This window comes from Melanerpes formicivorus, unplaced genomic scaffold, assembly GCF_026170545.1.
Source record: "Melanerpes formicivorus ecotype bairdi unplaced genomic scaffold, bMelFor1.0.p_v2 SCAF_9, whole genome shotgun sequence".
Classification (NCBI taxonomy): Eukaryota; Metazoa; Chordata; class Aves; order Piciformes; family Picidae; genus Melanerpes; species Melanerpes formicivorus.
In genome coordinates, this window is record NW_027142361.1 from 12,343,139 (window position 1) to 12,368,456 (window position 25,318).

Sequence of the window (25,318 nt, forward strand, 5' to 3'; positions counted from 1 at the left end):
AGTGGGGGGAGATGGCAGCCCAAGATACTCAGTAGCTGGAGACTAAGATGAGTGGGAATGGACACCCTCCCCCCCATCACACACAGTGGCCTCTCCCCCTCCCTCCCCACCCCCCATCCCTCAGCCACATGTAATTAATGAGGTCATGAGGCCCATTCCCTCATTAACAGGGCACTTAATTCTTCCATCTCCCAGGCTCAGGGCCACCAGCTGGAGCATTTCCATCCACCCCAGTTCACTCTTTTTCAGTGGGGGGAGGTTTAGTTCCACCTCCCACCTTCAAACACACAGAGCAGAGGAGGACAGATGTGGGCAGGGACACAGCTGCCTGCCTCCACCTTGGCATTGCTGCCGTTGGCGGGACAGGGTGGCTCTTCCTTGGGCACCCCCAGTTTCAGACTGTGGATAGAGGTGGGGAGGTAGCCCTGGTGAGGTCAAGAAAGGAGTGACCTCATCCCACCACCTCAGAGTGACACCATGCCACAGCTGACAGCATGTGTACCTGCTACACAGGTGTATCTACACCTGTGTAGATGTTGCAGCAGGTTCCCTCTGCCCCTTGGGTCACCCCAGTGTCCACATCACTAGCTCAAAGAATCTCCAGACATCAGCACTGTGAGGGTTGGAAGGCACCTCTGGAGATCATCTAGTCCAACCCCCCTGATAAAGCAGCAGACTGCCCAGGATTGCATCCACGTGGGTTTGGAATCTCTCCAGAGAAGGAGACTCCACAACCTCTCTGGGCAGGCTGGCACAGTGCTCTGGAACCCTCATGGGGACAAAAGCTTTTCTTCATGTTCAGGTAGAACCTCCTGGGTTCCAGTTTGTGCCTGTTGCCTCTTGTCCTGTTGCTGGGCACCACTGAAAAGAGCCTGGCCCCATCCTCTTGCCCCCTGCCCTTTAGCTATTGATCAGCATTGAGAAGATTCCCTCTCAGGCTGTTCTTCTCCAGGCTAAACAGCCCCAGGTCTCCCAGCCTTTCCTCCTCACAGAGATGCCCCAGTCCTCTCACAATCTTTGGGTCCTCTGCTGAACTCTCTCCAGCAGTTCCCTGTCTCTCTTGAACTGAGGAGACCAAAACTGGATGCAGTACTCCAGGTGTGGCCTCGCTAGGGCAGACTAGAGGGGCAGAACCCCCTCTCCCCCCTGACCTGCTGGCCACACTCTTCTTAATGCACTGCAAGAGACCATTGGCCTCCTCAGGGAGCTCGAGTTCCCCACGCTGGTGCTACTGGCACTCCCCATCCCACACCTGCATCCAGCCAGGCACATTGCTCCTCCCCAGCACCTCTTCTATGCCTCCCCCCAAATTCAGATGAGTGAGGGGGCAGGTTGGGGACAGGAAGAAGTGGCTCTACCTGCTTCCCACCCCTCTGACATCTCCTTCTCAGCCTTCACTCCCCAGCCCTTCTCCTCTTCCCTGTGGACTGGAGGAGGTGGCAGGATGAATCCCAGCTGCTCCCAGCCATTCTGCTGTATACTGGGGAGGAATTTTAAGTCACTCCAGCAGACTGTAAATATTTGGGCTATGGCTGACAAGGCAAATTTAAATGCTTGGAGAGGGACAAAAGATCTCACAGGATGAGGCAGCGGGGGGTTAGCTGCTCCTAAATCCCTTGGGACCTGCCCAGAACCTCTTCCACCATGAGGGTCTCCCAGCTCCAGCCCATCCCCTGCCCACAGCAGGTACCAGGCTGGAGAAGACCAGCCCCTGTGAGTCCCCATCACTCCCCTGGGAATGCTCCAGCCTTCCCAAAGTGGGTAGTGGGGTTGAGGGACCTGCTGGAGGTGGTCAAGCCTTTTGTGCTGTCACTGGGCAGCACTGGGAAGATCCTGGCTTGACCCTCTTGCTCATCAAGTATTTACAGCTATGGAGAGAACTCTCTGAGCCTCCTTTTGCCTGCTAGCTCTCTCAGCCTCTCCTTTGAGAAGATAAACTCCAGTCCACCATCCTCATGGCCTTTCACTGGACTCCTTCCAGTATATCTATGTCTCACAGAGACTGGGGAGCCCAGAACTGGATCCAGCACTCCAGACTTGGCCTCACCAGTGCTGAGCAGAGGAGAAGGGGCCCCTCCCTCCCTCGACCTGCTGGCAATGCTTTGCCCTATGAAGCTCACAGTACCCTCAACCCTCCTTATAGCAAGGACATTGTTTGCTCATGGTCAACCTGGTGTCCACCAGCACACTCAGCTGCTCTTCTGTTGAGGTCCTTTCCAATTGGGTGGCCATTGCTATATCTGTTTGCACCTCCCAGGGGCAGAACTTCATACCTCTCCTTGTAGAACTTCATGATAATCCTCTCTAATCACTTCTCCATCTTCTCCAGGTACCTCTGGCATCTCCACCACTCCCAGCCCTATGTCATCAGGAGCCTCCTTGCAGGTCCACACCAATTTGTGGGTGACTTTGTCCCCAGGGGCCCTAGTGCCAGGGTGTGTTGTGCAGGGCTGGGCAGGTTGGTGACTGCATGCAGAGGGCTGGTGGCACTGGGTCAGAGCAAAGCTCCAGCTAGATCAGCATCATGCCTTTCTGATGGAGGTAGAGCAAGATGGAGGGATGCCTGCACCCCTGCCAAATGCATCCCAGGGGGAGAGAAGGATAATAGAGGGACCCAGTGCCATGGAACCACCCAGACACATGATGCTCCCCATGGGTGCACCCTTAGGCAGGGGGAAAGCTGCTTCTGGGGTAAGCCATTCCATCCACCACTGCCAGGACAGATCTGATCTTTGCAGGCCTGGGGTGATCAGATTAAGTGGTGGTTCTGGCCTGGCTTTGGAAGGAGCTGATTTTCTCCACTTAAAAGCAAGAGAGCATCCCAAAGCTCTGCTAGTGGCCCCAGCCATAGAGATAACATGTCCTTGTCCATCCTAGTGCATCTTGGCCATCAGTAATGCCCAAATCCCCTTGGAGGTTTGGGCACAGATATCCAGGCACCATTTCAGGTATGTCTTAGGTCTGCTCTTCATGCATCTCCTATCTGTGCCTCAGTTTCCCCACACTGCTCAAGATAGGGCACTCAGCCCTGCCCCGCCTGGGTCACACAGCAGGTGCTGGTGATTGTTGGATGCTTCTTGTCTGCTGCACAGAGAAGAGGGAGGTCTCCAGCTCGAGCACAGGCTGCAGAGATGCAGGAAGGGGTTGGGTTTTGGGGGGTCCCATGGAAAAAGCCACTGCAGGGTTCCCTCCAGCCTTGGATCAGTGGGTGATGGTGGGATGGGAGAGGCTGGGGAGCCCTGAAGTGCTCTGCCCTACCCAGCAGCCTTAGGTCAATCTCCCACTGAGCCCTGAGGATGCTGCAGCCCAAGATCCTTCTCCCACTGAGCCCCGAGGATGCTGCAGCCTGAGGTCAATCTCCCACTGAGCCCTGAGGATGATGCAGCCCAAGATCCTTCTCCCACTGAGCCCCAAGGATGCTGCAGCCCAAGATCCTTCTCCCACTGAGCCCCGAGGATGCTGCAGCCTGAGGTCAATCTCCCACTGAGCCCTGAGGATGCTGCAGCCCAAGATGCTTCTCCCTCTGAGCCCTGAGGATGCTGCAGCCTAAGATCCTTCTCCCACCAAGCCCTGAGGATGCTGCAGCCCAAGATCCTTCTCCCACTGAGCCCTCAGGATGCTGCAGCCCAAGATCCTTCTCCCACTGAGAAGGTCAGCCTAAGGTCCTTGTGCTGAGCTCTGAGGATGCTGCAGCCCTGGGAGAGCTTAAAGCTGAGCCACTCCTTTCCCCCTCTCTGCTATCCACGGGAAAGGTCAGGAGAGGGTCAAACAGAGGCTTATCCTGAAGCAATTGTCACACTTCACCATCCCTGCAGCACAAAACCACGGAGCTGCAGAAGAGGGAGGTCCCAAGATACCAGGACCCAGCCCCTCCTCCTCCTTCTCACCCAGCACCCAAGGGAAGGAGCAGAGCCAGGGCTGGGGTTCAAACCAATCTTTTATTTCTCTCTCTACTACTCAGCGGTACAAATAGACTTTGGCATGAGAAGCAGAGAAAAACCTCGCAGGGGGGCGGGGGTGGGGTAGGGGAGGCACGGAGCATGGATCCCTGTGGGTGCCTTAGGATGAGAAAGATGCAGAGAGTGAAAAGGAATTCCATGGAGCCACCAGCGAGTTTCCCCCCTTCCCCAAGAGATATTTAGGGGTTTCTACAGCTAGGATGATTAGTGGCATTGATAATAAATATCCTCTGTGGTATCTAACAGTATGTACAAGTTGTCAAGTATTAGAAATACATTGGTTTTCTTCTCTTAAAAGGTGAGAAAAACAAGCAGGCTGGGTGCCTTGGCTGTCCCCAGAGTCCCCCCTGGTTACCCCCCAGGGCTCAAATAGCATATTGTGATCTCCCCCGGGTGTCCCCACTGGTCTGTGTTTGGGTGCTGGCAGAGGGGACCGTGACCCTGGGCTGCTCCTTGTGCACCTAGGGGCTGCCCTTTGTGTGGAGAGAAGTCTTTGCCTCCTCCTTGCCCTGATGGGGTGGCCAGGAGGTGACCTCTGGGGTGTTCTGGTTCTTAGCCCCCACGAGCATCCACTGGTCTGGGCTCAAAGTGTCAGGGCAAGGTGGGATGTGGGTCAAAAGGGGACTGGTGCAACTAGGGAGTTGAGGAAGAAGGGCAAAAAACTCTTCTAATGCTCTGGGTTGTCCCCCAGGAAAGCTCCCCAAGGGGAATAGCTCAGGCTTTAGAGCTGCTGCAGGGCAGGATGGAGGTGGGGGTTCCAGAACTGTCAGAAGAGAGGATGGAGATGTGGGTCCTAGAGGTGCCACAGGGGAGGACAGAGAGGGGAGTCCCAGAGCTGCTGCAAGAGAGGATAGGGATGGGAGTCCCAGAGCTGTCACAAGGGAGGATGGAAACGGGGCGAGAGCTGCCGCTGCCCATCCTGCCTCCTGTGGATGGTTCTGGGCTTCCCACTGCCTCGCCCCCAGGAGTTTGCCCACGTTTGCCCATGTAAGAAGGGTTAAGCTAACCCCATTAGGCTCTCCGGGGGCTGCCCAGGCGTTTTGGGCAGCCTACGTGACTCACAGCTTGTTTCCTGGGCCGCAGGGGCAGGCTGCTGTGTGCAGTGGACGAAAAAGCTCTGTCTAAGCCCCTCTTAGCCTGATTTGTTCACTGATGCGTGCCTGCCTTCACCACGGCATCCCTCGCTGCCCGGGGACCTGCCTTCCCCCGGGGCAGCCTGTGGCTGGAGGAGGTTGAGGAAGGAGGGGACTGGGACCTTGCCGCTGCCCACTGGTGGTGCCGGGAGCCCCATGTCCTCCTCTTCCCATGTCCCTTGAGGCCTCCGGTTCACACACATCCAGTTCAGGGCCGTGCTCAGGCTGCCGCGGGGCTACCGCGGGGCAATTATGAGGCTACCAAAAGGCTGCCCCAGCTACTTGCACAGAGGTATTGTGGTAGGAGGTGCAGGCAAACCCCCTCCCCACCTCATGAGGTTAAAACACTCTCTAGCTCAAATTTCACATTTTTGAGGAGTGGTTTTTGTGTTTGGTTGTTGTTTGTTTTTTTTTTTTTTCAAAACAGAATAAAAATTAAATTAAAAGAAAAGAAACCAAAAGCAGCAGATCCCTTCTTCCCGCTTCAGTGAGGGCCAGAACAACCTCACTGTTGCTTCTGCATCCTCCTGGATGTCCTAAACTGCTGCCTCCCCCTCCACAGCTAGACCCTGGGGTTCGTTTCCTCCTGCCGTGACCAGGAAAGGTCCCTGGCCACGGGGCTCGCCCGGCGCTCAGCATCCTGCGTGTTGTCCTTGCCCACGGGGGCCAAGGTGGGGGCCTAGGGGGGGCACAGGTGAGGATGGAGCGGGGCTACACGGAGCTGCGGCGCTTGGTGAGCCCCTGGAAAGCCGCCAGGCTGTGGAACCCGGTGGAGACGGAGCTGATGGCCGAGCGGCGGGCGTTGCAGAAGCATTTGTTGGAAGGCGTCTCCAGGCAGTGCCCGGGCGAGGAGTGGCTCTGCTCCACACAGGTATCCGAGGTGGAGAGGTCCCTGGGGATGATCATCGGGATGGAGTACTGCAGCTTCTCCCGGCTCTTGTACCACAGGCACGAGCACATGGACTGGAAGTGGAGAACCTCTGCGTAGACGTTCCGAAAGCCGCCGCCGCCGCCTCCCGTCGCCGCCGCAGGCACGGCCGAGGAGGCGTCGGCGGTGTGGACGCTGCCAGCTTGGCCGTTGCGGGTGAGCAGCGCCCGGTGCTCGGCGTCCCGCTTCTCGTCTTCGGCGTTCATGGTCATGAAGCGCAGCACCACCAGGTTGAGGAAAGCTCCGATGACGGTCAGCCCGGTCAGGATGTAGACGAAGCTGAAGGCCACGTACTGCGGCTTGTTCTGCAGGGCTTCGTCCTTCTGCAGGGCCACGTAGTCCCCGAAGCCGATGGTGGTGAGAGTGATGAAGCAGTAGTAGTAGGCGTGGAAGAAGCTCCAGTGCTCGTAGTAGGAGAAGGCAGCTGCCCCGATGCAGAGGGTGCTGATGCAGGAGAAGAACCCAATGGTGACCATATTAGCCATGGAGACCTCCGCTCGCCTCATGCCAAGGCACTTCTTGATGCGGTGGAGGAGGTACTTGACGAAGGTATTGATCCTCTCACCCAAGCTCTGGAACATGACGAGAGTGAGTGGGATCCCCAGCAAGGCATAGACCATGCAGAAGACCTTCCCCCCATCTGTGCTGGGGGCTGCATGGCCATAACCTGGGAAGCAAAGCCACAGAGGGGGATCAGCTTGGTGGGCTGGGAGGGCTCCAAGGTGTGCATCAGCTCAAACCACTTCCCCGACAGAGCCAGCAGTGGTGGACCCCAAACCTCGCTGGTCTCATCCTCACCTCCAGGCAGAAAGACTGACCACGGATGGCTGGGCAGCCTGGGGGGACAATGCAGTCTCTAAATGAAAACTAAGAGGAGGGAGCTGGAAAAGGGGGAAAGCCCTCAGCTTGTGGGGAAACAGAGTTGTGGGGCTGGTGGAGGATGATGGGCAAGGTGCTGCACTGCTGAGCTGAGGAGGGGAGGGGATGCTTGGATGGACCCTGTCTGAACTGGGTGCAGTGTTCCCCAGCCTTGGGGGTTTGGAAATTGGAGATGGCTCTTCCCTTCAAAAGCCATCCCAGGATGGCCCATCTCCAAACAGATGAGTGGAGAAGGTCAGGAGATGGGGAAGGCAGGGATTTTTATGTGCTCAGGAGACAACATCTCAGTCTTAGCTGTCACCTCAGCCCCATGCCCCTGTGTCCCCATGTCCCCATGTCCCTATGGCCCTGTGCCTCACTGCCCGCTCCTGAGGCCAGCCCTAGAGGGGCTCCATCTGGGCTTCACTTAATCTCCTGCCCACAAAACCCCCCTTGGATAGGACTTATTGTGCCTCAGTACTGGAGGATTATTTGTCCCTTATGGATCCTGGGTGCCTGCAGCCAGGCAGAAGGAGGCAGCCAGTGGCATGGGGGTGTGCCCAGATGGGGTGCCTGAGAATCTGCAGGAGGTGCCCTCACTGCCAGGTACCAGCTTCTCCCTTTCCCTTTCCCTTTCCCCTTCCCTTTCCCTTTTCCCTTCCCTTTCCCCTTCCCCTTCCCTTTCCCCTTCCCCTTCCCCTTCCCCTTCCCCTTCCCCTTCCCCTTCCCCTTCCCCTTCCCCTTCTTCTCCTTCTCCTTCTCCTTCTCCTTCTCCTTCTCCTTCTCCTTCTCCTTCTCCTTCTCCTTCTCCTTCTCCTTCTCCTTCTCCTTCTCCTTCTCCTTCTCCTTCTCCTTCTCCTTCTCCTTCTCCTTCTCCTTCTCCTTCTCCTTCTCCTTCTCCTTCTCCCTTTCCCTTTCCCCCTTTCCCCTCACCAGCACTGCATACCCTGTGAGAAGCACTGGTCCAAGGGCTACCAAGCCCTTGGACCTACCTTTAGCTCCAGTACCCAGAGCCAGCAGGCCAGGGGCAGGGGCAGCACCCATTTATCCAAGGCCTATCCCAGCAAATTAAACTGCACCCAGCACCCACAGCCATGTGATGCCACAGCAACCCCTGAGCCGGTGGGAGCAGTGGATGGGAGCTTGTCCTGCTCTGGCTGGATCCTGGCTGGACAGAGGCAGGTGGCATCCCTCCCTGTTACCCTCACTGTCATCCTTGATGGCAGCCCCAGGAAGCCAAGGCTTAAGCCAGGCCAGAGCGAGCTGAAAACAAGGATCATCCATACAAGCTGCCCCTGAGGAGCTGGTGTGACCTGTCCCAGCTGCCAGCATCACCAGCTTGGGCTGCAGCATTGGGGGCTGAAGAACATGACCAGAGAGCATCACCAGAGAGCAGTGCTGCTCTCATCAGTGCCAGGTGCCACCCTGCCCCTTCCCTCAAAGATGGAAAGGGGAACTGCCACTTGCTGTCCTCTCCCTGCCTGCCACTTGCTGTCACCTCCCCAACAGCAGAAGGGACATCAAGGCAATGCCGATGCCACCCAGATGGCCACCAGGTCCCACAGCAGAGCTGGATGGTGAATTTCAACCCAGGGCAGGCACCAAGCCCTCACCCTACCCTTCACCTCCTGCCAGACACCTCCATCCCCTCCCAACACCCCATTCCTCTGCATCAGCCTGTCCAGAAGGGAGTTTTCTAGGGTGGTGTGGCCGGTTGACGTTGCCCCCTTAAGAAAGGGAACATGGTGGACGGAAGTTGGTAAACGGAAGGAATAGTCTAAACTAATTTCATTGGACGAGTGGGAGGAAGCACTTTTCGGAACTGGGAGTGAACTGGACATTTCCACGACTTTTCTATCAGTCTTGCTTCCGCCTTTCTACGGTGCGGCTGCTCTCTGTCCCTGTGCTGGGCTTTCTGCCAAGGCTCCGGCCTTGAGAGAAAAACTGATAAGGCCTGTATTGACTCCTTTCCAATTAACACAAAACTGCTTTTAACTTCTTTCTTTCGCTCTCTCTCTCTTCTAACCTAATCTGGGGAAAGGGGGGAAAGAGGGGAAAGAGGAGGTGGGGAACCCCCCTCTCTGCCGAGAGGGGTTCACTCTCATTTCTGTGTTACTCTGTTGTATATCTTTGTATATATTGTAGATATTGTAAATTTGTAAATATCTCCCTGCAAACCCTACATCGCTTTGTAAATATAGCTCCACTGCTTTGCTAATTCAGCTTGCGAGTTTTTTTTTCCTTTCCCTTCAATTTTTTTTCCCTTTTACTTTACAAAGGGGGAAGGGAGGAGGCTTCTCGGCCTTACCTTCCATCCCACCACATTTTTTTTATTGGCGCCCAACGTGGGGCTCGATAATTAGTTCAATTTATTATTTGATTGATTTAGTGTTTTCCAGCTGAATTAGCAAACATGAAGGTATTGTGGTTTGTGGAGCGATTATTCTTTTCAATTTTTGGGGCTCTGGTTTACAGATATTGTTTGGGTTTGATTTTGGATTACCTGGGTAAATATTTGGTGCGGACAATTTATATGTGGGTTATGTATAAAGTTAAATTATGGTATGGAAAATGTATTAATATTTTATGGCCAGTGAGATACAGGAATGTTACCTCCACCACTCTCCCAATTGAGATAAAGAGTTTTAAGATTCCGCCTGAGGAGACAGTAACTTTAGGTGATGCCTGGGATCCAAAGGTGATTTATTTCATGTCTATAATTCTGCTGCTGGTGATAATTATCGTGTATCTCCTGATTTCTTTACGGCGAGAGAGAAAGGTGTCCAGGGCTTGTTTTGTTATTAAAACTAGATCAAAAAGAAAACGCCGTGGCTCTCGATCAGTCCCAGAGTCATCTAGTGATGAGGACTGTGGAGAACCCGTGTCAGTTAAAAAGAAGGCTAAAAAGTTAATTGGTAAAGCAGCTCTAAATGACTTTGCTGATTCTAGCAAGCAGCCAAGGGCATCGGCTGGTATCAACATGGCGCCTACTCCTTCTCCTACTCCTTCTCCTTCTTCTTCTCCATCGGCCATTAACGGAGCAACGTCACTTCCACCCACTCCCTCGGTGGGACCGGAAGTCACTGCCCCAGCAGCTGATTTATCTCAGGACCTGTCAGCTTCCATTAAGGTGGCTGTAAATTCAAACACAGCTCCAGTTAAGGTGGCTCCTTTAAAGACTAGAGCTGGAAAGGGCAAAGATGGAGAAGAAGAGGAGGAGACTGATCCTGGTGAGGGGCCCTCTACTGTAAAAGATCCTGCTCAGGAGGAAGAGAAGGTTTGTTTTAAAGATCTAGCTAACCTAGTGAGATCAAAGCAGGATAGAGATGAAGCTAGGAAAGCAGCTGGCAAAGGTGGTTCTCAGCTTAAAGAGATCCTTAGGAGAATGACAGCAGGATTTTATGGGCAAAGAATTCAGGGAGATGAAGATGAAGATGATATTACGGACTGTTCGTCACCACGGGAGGAATTGCAAAATGTCCGTAAAGATTTCACCAGGGCAGATAAGGAGCCAGTTCTAGCTTGGCTTAGTAGGTGTTATGATACAGGTGCTTCAGCTCTAACAGTTGGAGACAAGTCAGCAGCTCAGTTAGGAACTCTCTCAAGGGACAATGGAATAGATAGACATCTAGGCGAAGCTCTCGGTAAGGTTAATCTGTGGATACGCCTTTTAATAGCGGTTGCCCTGAGATACCCTTCCCGAGATGATCTTCCATGGAATCCTAAACCCTGGACTACCATAGATGAGGGAATTAAGCGCTTGAGAGAATTTGCTGTTAGAGAGCTACTCTATGGTGAACATGAAACTCTGAATCCTGATGACGTTCCTGTGGGTATTGGTCTTGCTAAAAAGATTATCAAACTTGCTCCTTCTAATTATGCAAATATTCTGGCAAGCAGAATTGTGTCAAGAAGTTATGGTGGAGCTTCTCCTACGGTTGGCCAATTCAGTGATCAAATGAGACAATTGGAGGATAGCATGACACGTGGTTCTTTGGTTTCAGCCATTGAAACTCTGTCTGGAAAAATTGAAAATTGCATGAAGGATCTAAAAGATTCCATATACCAATTGGCACAGAAGGATAATTTCAATTCTTCCTCCAGGTGGGTACAAGTCTCATCTGTGAGGAATACACGTCCTCCAAGGAGGTCATTCCAAAACAGGTCATTCCAAAACAGGTCATTCCAAAACAGACCACCAAGGCAATCACGTAGAACTATTTGGATAACTCTGCATGATCAGTTTGGTGAGAACATGAACCGCTGGGATGGCCAACCAACTTCTAATCTTTTCAGGAGACTGAGGGAATTGCAAAGTGGCAGAACCCAAGGTAGCAATACCAGAAGGGTAGCTGTTACTTCCACAGTTCCCCAGAACGACTCTTATGGCTCCAACAGTGGCTCCAGTTATAACATGCAAAGTTATAACCCTGCACAATATGTGCAATGCACATGTGCGCATGTTCCCCATAACTTGGGGTGCCCTGCCTCCCGCCAGGGGGAGGAGAGGGATAACAGAGATAATAGAATCTATTGGGATGTGTACATCCAGTGGCCTGGCACTTCACAATTTCAGAAGTACAGGGCCTTGGTTGACACAGGAGCTCAGTGCACCATAATACCATCAAATTACCAGGGATCGGAGTCTATAACTATTCTGGGAGTCACTGGTGGATCTCAAGAGTTAAGTAAGGTAGAGGTTAATATAAGTTTAACTGGTAAACAATGGAGGAAGCATACAGTTGTGACCGGACCTGACGCACCTTGTATTTTGGGAATTGATTTTCTGAGAGAAGGGCGTTTCAAAGACCCTAGAGGTTACAAATGGGCTTTTGGAGTAGCTTCTATAGAAATTGATGGACAAAAATTGAAGCTGTCTGCCAGACCTGAACTTTCTGATGAATCTGCAGTTGTGGGACAACATAAGATACAGGACATTAAATTGCCGGTTGCTTCTCAGACTGTGCATCACAGACAATACAGAACCAACCGTGACTCTTTGTTGCCCATTCAGAATCTGATTCGTCAGTTGGAAAGTCAGAAAGTCGTCAGCAAAACTCATTCCCCTTTCAACAGTCCAGTGTGGCCTGTGCGGAAGCAGAATGGAGACTGGCGTCTGACAGTAGACTACCGAGCCCTGAATGAAGTAACACCACCTATGAGTGCAGCAGTGCCAGACATGATGGAGCTGCAGTATGAGCTGGAATCCAAAGAGGCCAAATGGTATGCTACCATAGACATTGCTAATGCATTTTTCTCTATTCCCATAGCAGAGGAATGCAGGCCTCAGTTTGCTTTCACCTGGAGAGGAATCCAGTACACTTTCAACAGGCTGCCAATGGGCTGGATCCACAGCTCAAGCATCTGTCATGCAGTGATCCACGATGCTCTGGAGAAAGGAGGTGCTCCAGAACACATCCAGTTCATTGATGATATCATCGTCTGGGGTAAAACTGCTGAGGAAGTCTTCAAGAAAGGTAACAAAATCATTGACATTCTTCTGAATGCAGGTTTTGCCATCAAACGAGACAAGGTGAAAGGACCTACCACAGAGATTCAGTTTCTGGGAGTGCGGTGGCAGGATGGACGCCGACACATTCCAGTGGATGTGGTAAATAGAGTCTCTACCATGGCAAGTCCCACCAACAAGCAAGAGACCCTACGTTTTTTGGGGATAGTGGGATTTTGGAGACTGCACATTCCTGGATACAGTCAGATTGTGAAACCTCTGTATGATGTGACTCGAAAGAGAAACCATTTCCACTGGGGACCTGAACAACAAGCAGCCTTTGACCAGATAAAGCAAGAGGTGATTCAAGCAATGGGTCTGGGACCTGTCCGAGATGGTCCAGACATTAAGAACATTTTGTACACGGCTGCAAGTGACAATGGTCCAACCTGGTGCTTGTGGCAAAAAGCTCCAGGTGAGACACGTGGACGACCTCTTGGTTTCTGGAGTCGAGGTTACAGAGGTTCAGAGGCTAATTATACTCCAACAGAGAAAGAAATCTTAGCTGCCTATGAAGGGGTAAAAGCATCTTCTGAAGTGATTGGAACTGAATCACAACTTCTCTTAGCTCCCAGATTACCAGTTTTGAATTGGATGTTCAAAGGCAAAGGATCCACACCACATCATGCCACAGACTCAACCTGGTCTAAGTGGATGGCTCTGATAACACAGAGAGCTCGAATGGGAAATCTTGAAAGACCTGGTCTAGTGGAGGTGATCTCAAGTTGGCCTGAAGGTATCAACTGTGCCAAACCTCCAGAGGAGTAAGTAACTCGTGCTGAGGAAGCTCCTCCTTACAATGACCTCTCTGATGATGAAAAGAAATATGCTTTGTTCACAGACGGTTCCTGTCGTCTTGTTGGAAACAGTCGAAGGTGGAAGTCTGCAGTGTGGAGTCCAACACGCCGAGTAGCAGAGGCGAAAGATGGAGAAGGAGAATCCAGTCAATTCGCAGAGGTAAAAGCTGTCCAGCTAGCTCTCGACGTAGCTGAACGTGAGAGATGGCCAAAGCTTTATCTCTACACCGACTCATGGATGGTAGCCAATGCTCTATGGGGTTGGCTAAAGAACTGGAAGAAGAGTGGTTGGCAGAGAAAAGGAAAACCCATTTGGGCAGCCAACCTGTGGCAGGACATTGCTGATCGAATCGAGAGAATTCCAGTGAAAGTGAGACACATCGATGCTCACATTCCTAAGAGCAAAGCTACTGAGGAACAGCAACACAACCATCAGGCAGATCTAGCTGCAAGAGTTTCTCAAGTAGACATGGACTCTAATCTTGATCTCGACTGGAAACACCGAGGTGAGATATTCTTAGCTCGGTGGGCTCACGATTCGTCAGGACATCAAGGCAGAGATGCAACATACCAATGGGCTCGTGACAGATCCATAGACATTTCCATGGATGCTATCACACAAGTCATCCATGACTGTGACATTTGTGCTGCTATTAAGCAGGCAAAACGACTTAAGCCCTTGTGGTATGGTGACAGATGGTCCAAGTACAAGTATGGTGAAGCTTGGCAGATTGACTACATCACTCTACCACGTTCTCGTTCTGGTAAGCAATACGTGCTTACTATGGTAGAGGCAAACACTGGATGGTTGGAAACTTATCCAGTTCCACATGCAACTGCGCGCAACACCATTCTTGGTCTGGAGAGACAAATCCTGTGGAGACACGGAACTCCAGAGAGGATTGAGTCAGACAACGGAACTCATTTCAAGAACAACCTTGTAAAGAACTGGGCAAAAGAGCACGGTATTGAGTGGATATTCCACATTCCCTACTATGCACCAGCTTCAGGGAAGATTGAACGCTACAACGGTTTGTTGAAGACCACTCTCAAAGCCATGGGAGGTGGATCTTTGAAAAACTGGGAAAAATATTTAGCACAAGCAACCTGGCTGGTAAATAGTAGAGGTTCAGTGAACCGAGCTGGACCTGCACATTCAGATTTGCTACGGAAAGTAGAAGGTGATAGAGTTCCTGTTGTTAGAGAAAAGAATCTGTTAGGTAAAACTGTTTGGGTATTTTCACCCTCAGGAGAGGCTAAACCTGTCCGAGGGGTGGTTTCAGCTGAAGGTCCGGGTCACACTTATTGGGTAATGCAAGAGAATGGTGAAATTCAGTGTATTCCACAAAGAAATTTAACTTTAGCTGAAAGAGGTTAATTTTGAACTGTTGTACAGCTACATCGCGCCCAAAGGAAGAATCAACGAGGAGTCTACGGTGCACGAACCCTAAGATCCCTGAGAGCCCTGAGTCAACTAAGAGACCCTGAGAATCCCTGTTTCCCTTTTCTTTGCTTCGTCGGCGAAGAAATGAACTGTTTTCCATTTTTCTCATTTTCTGATTTTCTTGGACTTTTGAATCATCTACATCTGAGCATAGCCGGAATGGACTATGAACTTTACTCACGAACTGTAAATATCGTTTTGGATTGGATGGACAGTATGAACAGCCAATGAAATTGTTTAGAAGGGGTGGACTGTGGCCGGTTGACGTTGCCCCCTTAAGAAAGGGAACATGGTGGACGGAAGTTGGTAAACGGAAGGAATAGTCTAAACTAATTTCATTGGACGAGTGGGAGGAAGCACTTTTCGGAACTGGGAGTGAACTGGACATTTCCACGACTTTTCTATCAGTCTTGCTTCCGCCTTTCTACGGTGCGGCTGCTCTCTGTCCCTGTGCTGGGCTTTCTGCCAAGGCTCCGGCCTTGAGAGAAAAACTGATAAGGCCTGTATTGACTCCTTTCCAATTAACACAAAACTGCTTTTAACTTCTTTCTTTCGCTCTCTCTCTCTTCTAACCTAATCTGGGGAAAGGGGGGAAAGAGGGGAAAGAGGAGGTGGGGAACCCCCCTCTCTGCCGAGAGGGGTTCACTCTCATTTCTGTGTTACTCTGTTGTATATCTTTGTATATATTGTAGATATTGTAAATTTGTAAATATCTCCCTGCAAACCCTACATCGCTTTGTAAATATAGCTCCACTGCTTTGCTAATTCAGCTTGCGAGTTTTTTTTTCCTTTCCCTTCAATTTTTTTTCCCTTTTACTTTACAAAGGGGGAAGGGAGGAGGCTTCGCGGCCTTACCTTCCATCCCACCACAGGTGGGATTGCAGGACACAAGCTTTAAGCAGTGTCTGTGGGCCTTGTTGCTGCAGAGCACCCTCCTGCCTGCCCTCATCCACACAGCCTCCCTCCTCCAGCTATATTTAGCTCTGTTTCCCAGGGGAAAGGAGTTTATGAGCTCTTGCAGCATGTCCAAGCATCCGTCAATCTGCCAACCCCCTCCTTTCTCCACTCCAGCAGGCACTGCCTGAGGCCGGGGGAAGGCTACTGGGAGAAGGGATTCAGCATCCCCGCTCCTCTCTCGTCTCCTGCCTCCCTCCTGCAGCCTCCCCTAACCTCCCCACAGGCTGGGTGCGCCTCCATGGGCTGTCCCCAGAGGGATGCTGCCACGGGAGAGGGCGGTCAGGGTGTCCTAGGCAGTGGCTGAGGGTGCTGTGGGCAGGCAGGGAGCACAGCCTGTGTTCCCAGGGAGAAGAGATGACATGTCCCTGAGGAACGCGGGCAGCTTGTGTCCTTTTTAGAGCTGCGGAGTAGCAGGGCTGGATCTGGCGGTGGCTGCGGGAAGCAGGTGCAGGTCCGGGCTGGCCTCTGGCCTGCAGCAAATCCCAGGCTGTGGCAGCGATGGATGGTGGGGATTAGGGGGGCAGCTGCTGGGGAGGGGGGAAGAGGGGTGGGGGTGTGGAACTTTGCAGAGCGGGGGTTGGAGGGTGCTGGGAAGGAAGCAAGAGGAATCATGGGATGTGGCACTGGGTCCTGAAGGGGTATGGGAGGGGATTTAGCCCTCCACAGAGGGGATGGAGGGAGCCAGAGCAGGGGATGGAGGAGCAAGAACAGAGGATGGAGGGAGCCAGAGCAGGGGATGGAGGAGCAAGGACAGGGGATGGAGGGAGCCAGAGCAAACAGATGGAGGGGCTGGATGGCAGCGTCCACCTCCAAGGGATAGAATAGAATAGAATAGAATAGAATAGAATAGAATAGAATAGAATAGAATAGAATAGAATAGAATAGAATTAACCAGGTTGGAAAAGACATTTGAGATCATCAAGTCCAACCTATCACCCAACACCATCTAATCAACTAAACCATGGCACCAAGCACCCCAGCCAGTCTCTTCCTGAACACCTCCAGGGATGGTGACTCCACCACCTCCCTGGGCAGCACATTCCAATGGCCAATCTCTCTTTCTGGGAAGAACTTCTTCCTAACATCCAGCCTGAACCTCCCCTGGCACAGCTTGAGACTGTGTCCTCTTGTTCTGGTGCTGGTTGCCTGGGAGAAGAGACCAACCCCCTCCTGGCCACAACTGCCCTTCAGGTAGTTGTAGACAGCAAGAAGGTCTCCCCTGAGCCTCCTCTTCTCCAGGCTAAGCAACCCCAGCTCCCTCAGCCTCTCCTCATAGGGCTGTGCTCCAAACCCCTCCCCAGCTTTGTTGCCCTTCTCTGGACACCTTCCAGCAACTCAACATCTTTCCTGAACTGAGTGGCCCAGAACTGCCAGAGCCCTTCACCATGTTCTCTGACCAGATGCTGCTGCTTTCTCTGTCCATTGCAGGAGTCATGGGGGATGGTGGTGAAGGTTCAGGCATCTTGGCTTTTGGCATCGTGGTGAAGGCACATTATGCTCAGATGTTGAATCTTGTCCCAGCATGTGGACAAGTTCCCCCTCCTCCAGGAGGAAGACAAAAGCCAAGGCATTAGCCAGGCCAGCATGCACCCAGCGCATGCAGTGCTCGTGCAAACACCAAGTATGGGCATAATTCTTGCTTCACGCTTTCTATAGGCTGAAGCCAGTTGTTTATGAGAGTGCCCATTGGTCAAGCCCAGCCTCGAGGAATCTATAAGTATCACCGCAGTTGGTAAACAAGTTGCCCCCTCATTCACTTTGTCTCTGTGCTTGCTCGAGAGAGCAACTCTCGAGCTGCAGCCTTTGCCATTGAGCTTATTGTTGTTAGCTTCTGTTATACATGCACGCATACTGAAAGCCTCTGCATCGTGAGAAGCAATCGTGAGGATCATATCCACAGAGGGAGGACCTTCTCTGCGCCCAAGGAGCCCAGTGTCGCTACAGCCAGTTGTACTGACCGGGAGAGCCCACTTGTGCCACCGGAGGACTGGACCAACCCCCGAGGGTAAGATCTGCCCAGTTGCCGGGGAGAAAGGACTTGATTGAGACCAAGTCCACATATGCCTAGCCCTGCTCTGAGCCCCGTGAACCTCAGGGAAGACTAAAGCATTGTTTGTGCCTATACTGCACCGAACCCGGGATGACTCTGAGAGTCCCGCTGTTCCTTTAAGCTCTGTAAACAAGAATCCGCCGCCTAATGCAGCTGCATTCTCTTCCCGAGGCTGTTTGCATCAGCCCCGAGAATCGCCGTGGTTGGGCCGACCTTGTAGCTTTGCCTGCTGCCGTGTCGTCCGAGCCCGCCTACCGGCAACCATCACCCCGCCCTGTCATGTGATCCGACTCCTGAGGGCCGACTCCATGGGCCGACCCCAACCAGGACCGATCCCTGTTGTCTGAAGAGAATCGAATGAGTCCTGAAAGGAACCTGCTTCCGTGGTAAGCCCAGGTTCCATTATTCCCTCTTCCCTGCTGTGAAGAGAGGAGACAGTAACCCAACACCGCCATCCAACTCGACTAGGAACCAGTCCAGCGGCAGTCATCTGCAGGACCCCCACCTTGCTACAAACAACAGCTACAGAGCATTTTCCACGTGCTTTCCATCCACTAGCACTCAGTTCGAAGTATCCGCGTCTAGCAGAACAAGCGCTGACGCATAGAAAGATTACAATATCGCTGTGTATAGCTAGAAGCCGCCCGCGTCCCGCCGAGTCGCCATCTAGTGGCCAAGCGGTGGAACTGCACCCTTCGTTATGTAAATATTGAAATGGTCTATAGATAGTTCAATTAAGTTCTAATCATAACACTAAGCCACTTGTGGAATGTATTTCACGAACGTGCACTAGAACATGTATATAAATTGGTGATTCATCGGTTATTAATAGTTTGATATTAATAAAAATAATATTTTCATAATTCATATTTCATATTAATAAATGTAATACCCTCTTCACCACAGGGATATCTGCTAAAGCATTGACCACCCTGGGGGTCTCTAATGCTTTAGAGCAAACCCAGTTGCTGTCCCAGCCTGGGATGAAGACAACTCTGGTCCTTCCAAGCTGGGGAAAATCCAATCCTGGTCCTTCCAAGCTTTGGACAAACCTAGCTCTGGTTCTTCTAAGCCTGGTTTCACATGGCCATGAAACCCCCACACAGCAACTGCACCTGTAGAATCCACAGTCAGAGGTGACCCAGGGATGCCACAGTGGAGGAAAAGCTTCACCCTCCAGAGATGTCATCCTACCCATGGAGACCACCCTCCCCAAGCAGACCCCACATTGTATCTGTGAGTCATGATGGCAAACATGCATCAACCAAAGCCCCTTTAGCACCCCAAAGTGTCCCAAAGCACCGAGCCCTGAGGCCCTGAGTACCTGCCTCGGGTACCTACTCCTCCTGGCCCTCATGGAGAAATCCTTGGAGGTCCTTTAGACTCACAAATCAGAGAATCATAGCTGCCAGGTTGGAAGGGACCCCAGGGATCAACGGCACCAGCCTTTCTAGGTGGGAGTGTAGTTTAAATGGGGTAGGCCAGCACTGTCAAGCTGAGTCTTACAACTGTCCAGTGTAGGGGAATCCACTGCTTCTCTTGGGAGACGATCCCAATGTTTAACTGTTCTTCTGGATTCCAGTTGCAATCTCCCCAGGAGCAACTTGTACCCTGGAGCTGTCAGGGGTGGAGGGAATGGGTGGGCAGCCCTGAGGAAGCATTGTGCCCTGGGTAGTATCCTTCTCCTGCTCTTGTCAGCCCTGCAACCATCCCCTTTCTCTATTGTTCCCAGTAAGGACCAGCATCCCACTCAACATTTCATGGGCATCCATTTCCCAATGTGTCTGTTGGGTGACTTGAGCTCAGCCAAGGTACAAATGGTGCCTGGGCAGTGCCAAGCTCTCCCCAGCACAGACCAGGCTGTGCCTGGCCCTGCCAGTTAACCACTTACCAGGCTGGGCCTGGTGGCCTCAGCTGCCCCCAAGGACCTGGGGGACCTGGGTGATGTAGTTGGCACCTGGGGTGCACCTTGGCATTGCCTGGGAGGTGCCTCATCTTCTCCAGGCAAGCAAACATTGAGGCAGAGAGCAGCTGGGAAAGGCAGCATGTGTCAGTCTGCCTTGGCAAAGAGGGGCCTGGTACGAAGGGGCACAGAGAGTTCTGTGCTGGTTGGGAACACATGCACCTTGCAAACCTTTATCCCACCCTGGACAGGGGCTGAGGGCTGTGGGAAGGGCCTCATCCTGCTTAGGGACACCTCCTGGGCAAGGCAGGGTGAAAGCAAAGGGATGAGACCAGGGAATTTGCTTAAGCTGGAAGAGACTCTTTAAGATCATCAAGTCCAACCATTAACCCAGCACTACCAGGTCACCACTAAGCCATGGCCCTCAGCACCAAATCTGCACAGCTTTTCAACCCCTCCAGGGATGGGGACTCCACCACTGCCCTGGGCAGCCTGTTCCAGGCTTTGACAACCCTTTCCAAGAAGAAACTGTCCCTCGTGTCCAGAACAAACCTCCTCAGCACAACTTGACTCTGTTTCATCCTGTCCTATTACTTGTTCCTTGGGAGAAGTCATATTCTCCCTTCTTTCCTCCCTCCCTTCCTCCCTCCCTTCCTCCCTCCCTTCCTCCCTTCCTTCCTTCCTTCCTTCCTTCCTTCCTTCCTTCCTTCCTTCCTTCCTTCCTTCCTTCCTTCCTTCCTTCCTTCCTTCCTTCCTTCCTTCCTTCCTTCCTTCCTTCCTTCCTTCCTTCCTTCCTTCCTTCCTTCCTTCCTTCCTTCCTTCCTTCCTTCCTCCCTTCCTTCCTTCCTTCCTTCCTTCCTCCCTCCCTTCCTCCCTCCCTCCCTTCCTCCCTCCCTCCCTTCCTCCCTTCCCTTCTTTCCCTTCCTTCCCTTCCTTATTCCTTCCCTCCCCCTGCCCCCCCAAACACAACACTGCGGTGATGGTCTGATCCCCCCCATCCTCTGCCACCCCCTGCTCCACTCACTGCCACGACCCCTTCCCCCTAGATCTATCCTATACATTTGGGGAGGCATCACCCCCCAAGGGGGGTCTCACAACCTCCCCTTCCCTTCTGTGGCCACAGTGGGGTGGTGAGGAACAGCCCAACCCCCTCACTTCTTGCAAAGCAGGGGAGTTTGGGAGGGTGCAGGCTGTGTGTGTCCCCCCCCAAGGCGGGGGCTGGATCCCTAGCAGGAGGGGGTCAGGATGGTGTCATGGAAAATGCCTGTGCCGGCCAAGGGCCCTGTTTGCGCCAAAACTGGCAATTTTTCCCTCGATCCTGGGGCTCTGCCAGGCCCCTTCCTGCTCCCCCCCCCAAACCTTGATCTATCCCTCTCCTACTCCCCCTGCAAAAGGGGGGTGCAGACAGCGCCCCTCCCCCCACCCTCAGGGGCCCTGCAGCAGTAAGGGGGTAAAATGGGAGAGTCTGGTGGCACAGCTGGAGGCCACCCAGCACCATGCACCAGTGCCTAGCACTGTGGACCAGCACCCAGTGCCATGGTACTGTGAACCAGTCCTGCTGGCTTTGGGCTTGAGGAGCACCCTGTGACCCCAAGAGATGACACAGACCTGGGGCTGGGGACATCCCACAGCCCCGAGGATGGCTGAACTCCAGAGCAGAGCCACTGTCCATACTCACCTGTGGCAATGTCGGCGACGAGCAGTGTGAGCAATCTGGCAGTGCAGGCCTAGAGCCTGACATGGTGGTAGGCCATGCTCAGCATAAATGCAGAGCCAGCTAGCAGTGTAGCAAAACAGTGCTGTGCCAGCAGCATGTAACTAAAACAAGGCACTGGTAGCTATAAACATGGAAAGTTATCTTGGGACAACAGGACATGCACCTGCATCAACAACCTCGTTGTGTCATTAGTAGTTGGACCAATAATCTATAGTAGTGCAATGTGTGGTCACTCATAGGGAACCAATGAAGCCATGCCAACAAGGCACTCTGAGTTTATATAAGTTGTAGAAGTTCCCTTGCTACGCACTTCTGCCTTTCCTTTCTCTTCTTCTTCTACACTTTACTGTGCTATACTCGCACTACAGGCCTGCTGTGGAAGGCGACAAGTTTGTCTCTCTTAGTGTGAGTCAACAAAGATAAACTGATAGCAGAGCCACTGGAAAGATGCAAAGAATCCTGCCTACCAATCCTGGATGCAAATCAGCTTGTGATTGCATCGTGATAACATGGGACTACAACAATGGACCCAAGGACCCAGCCATCACGCCTTCTGGGCAAGATAATCTCCGCCCATCAAGTACCCTGGGCAGGGTGATACAATGATTTTTACCACCTGTGTAGAGGAATGTGGGGGGGCATGTATGAATGGAGGTGGGGGGGGGACGGAGGCCCCCCCCGCCTCCATCCAAAAATCTTGCCCACATAGACAGCAATACACAGAAAGATTTCCGAGGGAATGGATACCTGGATTATTTCCTGACCGTTGGTAATATAATCTCTTTCCGACTTTCTCCTTCTAATTCCTTCCCTCTTCTCCCTCTCTCTCTCCCTCACCATTTTCTCACTCGCTCTCTCCCTCACCCTCTCCCCTTCTTATTTCCACTTTGTTTATGCAATAAATAGCCTAGCTGTTGATACTTTGGCCTCGTTTGTGCCTCTAATTTCACAACACGGGAATATTTAAAAGAACTGTGTCTCCGCTGTGCATCAGCACCCAGCAGAGCCCAGCACTGTGCATCAGACAAAGCAGAGCCCAATGCCGTGCATGAGCACCCAGCAGAGCCCACTGCTGTGCATCAGCACCCAGCAGAGCGCAGCGCTGTGCATCAGCACCCAGCAGAGCCCATCACCGTGCATCAGCACCCAGCAAAGCCCACCACCCTGCATCAGACCCAGAAGAGCCCACCGCTGTGCATCAGCACCCAACAGAGCCCAGCGCTGTGCATCAGCACCCAGCAGAGCCCACCGCTGTGCATCAGCACCCAGCAGAGCCCACTGCTGTGCATCAGACCCAGCAGAGTCCAGCGCTGTGCATCAGACCCAGCAGAGCCCAGCGCTGTGCATCAGCACCCAGCAGAGCCCATTGCCGTGCATCAGCACCCAGCAGAGCCCAGCACTGAGCATCAGCAACTAGCAAAGCCCACTGCTCTGCACCAGGTCCAGCAGAGCCGACTTCTGTTCATTAGCACCCAGCAGAGCCCACCGCCATGCATCAGCACCCAGCAGAGCCCAGCGCTGTGTATTAGCACCCAGCAGAGCCCACCGCCGTACATCAGCACCCAGCACAGCCCACCTCCGTGCATCAGACCCAGCAGAGCCCACTGCTGTGCATCAGCACCCAGCACAGCCCACCTACGTGCATCAGACCCAGCAGAGCGCACTGCTGTGCATCAGAACCCAGCAGAGCCCACTGCTGTGCATTAGCACCCAGCAGAGCCCACCGCTGTGCATCAGCACCCAGCAGAGCCCACTGCCGTGCATCAGCAACCAGCAGAGCCCAGCGCTGTGCATCAGAACCCAGCAGAGCCTACTGCTGTGCATTAGCACCCAGCAGACCCCACTGCTGTGCATCAGCACCCAACAGAGCCCACTGCCGTGCATAAGGACCCAGCAGAGCCCAGCGCTGTGCATCAGAACCAGCAGAGCCCACCGCTGTGCATCAGCACCCAGCAGAGCCCACCACTGTGCCTCAGACAAAGCAGGGCCCACCACCGAGCATCAGCACCCAGCAGAGCCCACCGCTGTGCATCAGCATCCAGCACAGCCCACCTCCGTGCCTCAGACAAAGCAGAGCCCACCACATTGCATCAGCACCCAGCAGAGCCCACCGCCGTGCATAAGCACCCAGCAAATCCCACTGCTGTGCATCAGACCCAGCAGAGCCCACCACTGAGCATCAGCACCCAGCAAAGCCCACTGCTGTGCATCAGACCCAGCAGAGCCCACTGCTGTGCATCAGACCGAGCAGAGCCAATCACTGTGCATCACACAAAGCAGAGCCCAGCGCTGTGCACCTGCACCCAGCAGAGCCCACTGCTGCTTATTAGCAGCCAGCAGAGCCCAGCGCCATGCACCAGCACCCAGCAGAGCCCAGCGCTGTGCATCAGACCCAGCAGAGGCCAGTGCTGTGCATTAGCACCCAGCAGAGCCCACCGCTGTGCATCAGCACCCAGCAGAACCCACCGCTGTGCATCAGACCTAGCTAAGCCCACCACTGAGCATCAGCACCCAGCAAAGCCCACTGCTGTGCATCAGACCCAGCAAAGCCCACCACTGAGCATCAGCACCCAGCAAAGCCCACTGCTGTGCATCAGACAAAGCAGAGCCCAGCACTGTGCAACAGCAGACAGCAAAGCCCAGCGCTGTGCATCAGCACCCAGAAGTACCCACCGCTGTGCATTAGCACCCAGCAGAGCCCACCACTGTGTATCAGACAAAGCAGAGCCCACCACCGTGCATCAGCACGCAGCAGAGCCCACCGCTGTGCATCAGACCCAGCAGAGCCCACAGCCGTGCATCAGCACCCAGCACAGCCCACCTCCGTGCATCAGACCGATCAGAGGCCACCACTGTGCATTAGCACCCAGCAGAGCCCACCGCTGTGCATCAGACCCAGCAGAGCCCAGCACTGTGCATCAGCACCCAGCAGAGCCCAGCGTTGTGCAGTAGCACCCAGCAGAGCCCACCGCTGTGCATCAGACCCAGCAGAGCCCACCACTGAGCATCAGCACCCATCAAAGCCCCCTGCGGTGCATCAGACCCAGCAGAGCCCACTGCTGTGCATCAGACCGAGCACAGCCCACCACTGTGCATCACACAAAGCAGAGCCCAGCGCTGTGCATCAGACACAGCAGAGCCCACCACAGTGCATCAGACAAAGCACAGCCCAGCGCTGTGCATTAGCACCCAGCAGAGCCCACCGCCGTACATCAGCACCCAGCACAGCCCACCTCCGTGCATCAGACCCAGCAGAGCCCACTGCTGTGCATCAGCACCCAGCACAGCCCACCTACGTGCATCAGACCCAGCAGAGCGCACTGCTGTGCATCAGAACCCAGCAGAGCCCACCACTGAGCATCAGCACCCAGCAAAGCCCACTGCTGTGCATCAGACAAAGCAGAGCCCAGCACTGTGCAACAGCAGACAGCAAAGCCCAGCGCTGTGCATCAGCACCCAGAAGTACCCACCGCTGTGCATTAGCACCCAGCAGAGCCCACCACTGTGTATCAGACAAAGCAGAGCCCACCACCGTGCATCAGCACGCAGCAGAGCCCACCGCTGTGCATCAGACCCAGCAGAGCCCACAGCCGTGCATCAGCACCCAGCACAGCCCACCTCCGTGCATCAGACCGATCAGAGGCCACCACTGTGCATTAGCACCCAGCAGAGCCCACCGCTGTGCATCAGACCCAGCAGAGCCCAGCACTGTGCATCAGCACCCAGCAGAGCCCAGCGTTGTGCAGTAGCACCCAGCAGAGCCCACCGCTGTGCATCAGACCCAGCAGAGCCCACTTCTGTGCATCAGACCAAGCACAGCCCACCACTGTGCATCACACAAAGCAGAGCCCAGCGCTGTGCATCAGACACAGCAGAGCCCACCACAGTGCATCAGACAAAGCACAGCCCAGCGCTGTGCATTAGCACCCAGCAGAGCCCACTGCTGTTCATCAGCACCCAGCAGAGCCCACAGCCGTGCATCGTCACCCAGCAGAGCCCACCGCTGTGCATCAGCACCCAGCAGAGCCCATTGCCGTGCATCAGCACCCAGCAGAGCCCACCG

General features: G+C 53.6%; 1 protein-coding gene across 1 annotated transcript; it reads right to left on the reverse strand.

Annotated features, from left to right (window-relative positions):
- Window positions 1–5,476: 5,476 nt before the first annotated feature.
- Window positions 5,477–6,676, reverse strand: KCNK3 (potassium two pore domain channel subfamily K member 3). The gene has a single exon (XM_068143278.1). It carries the CDS (start codon window positions 6,638–6,640, stop codon window positions 5,804–5,806), a length of 837 nt encoding a protein of 278 aa, XP_067999379.1. The 5' UTR covers window positions 6,641–6,676; the 3' UTR covers window positions 5,477–5,803.
- Window positions 6,677–25,318: the final 18,642 nt, after the last annotated feature.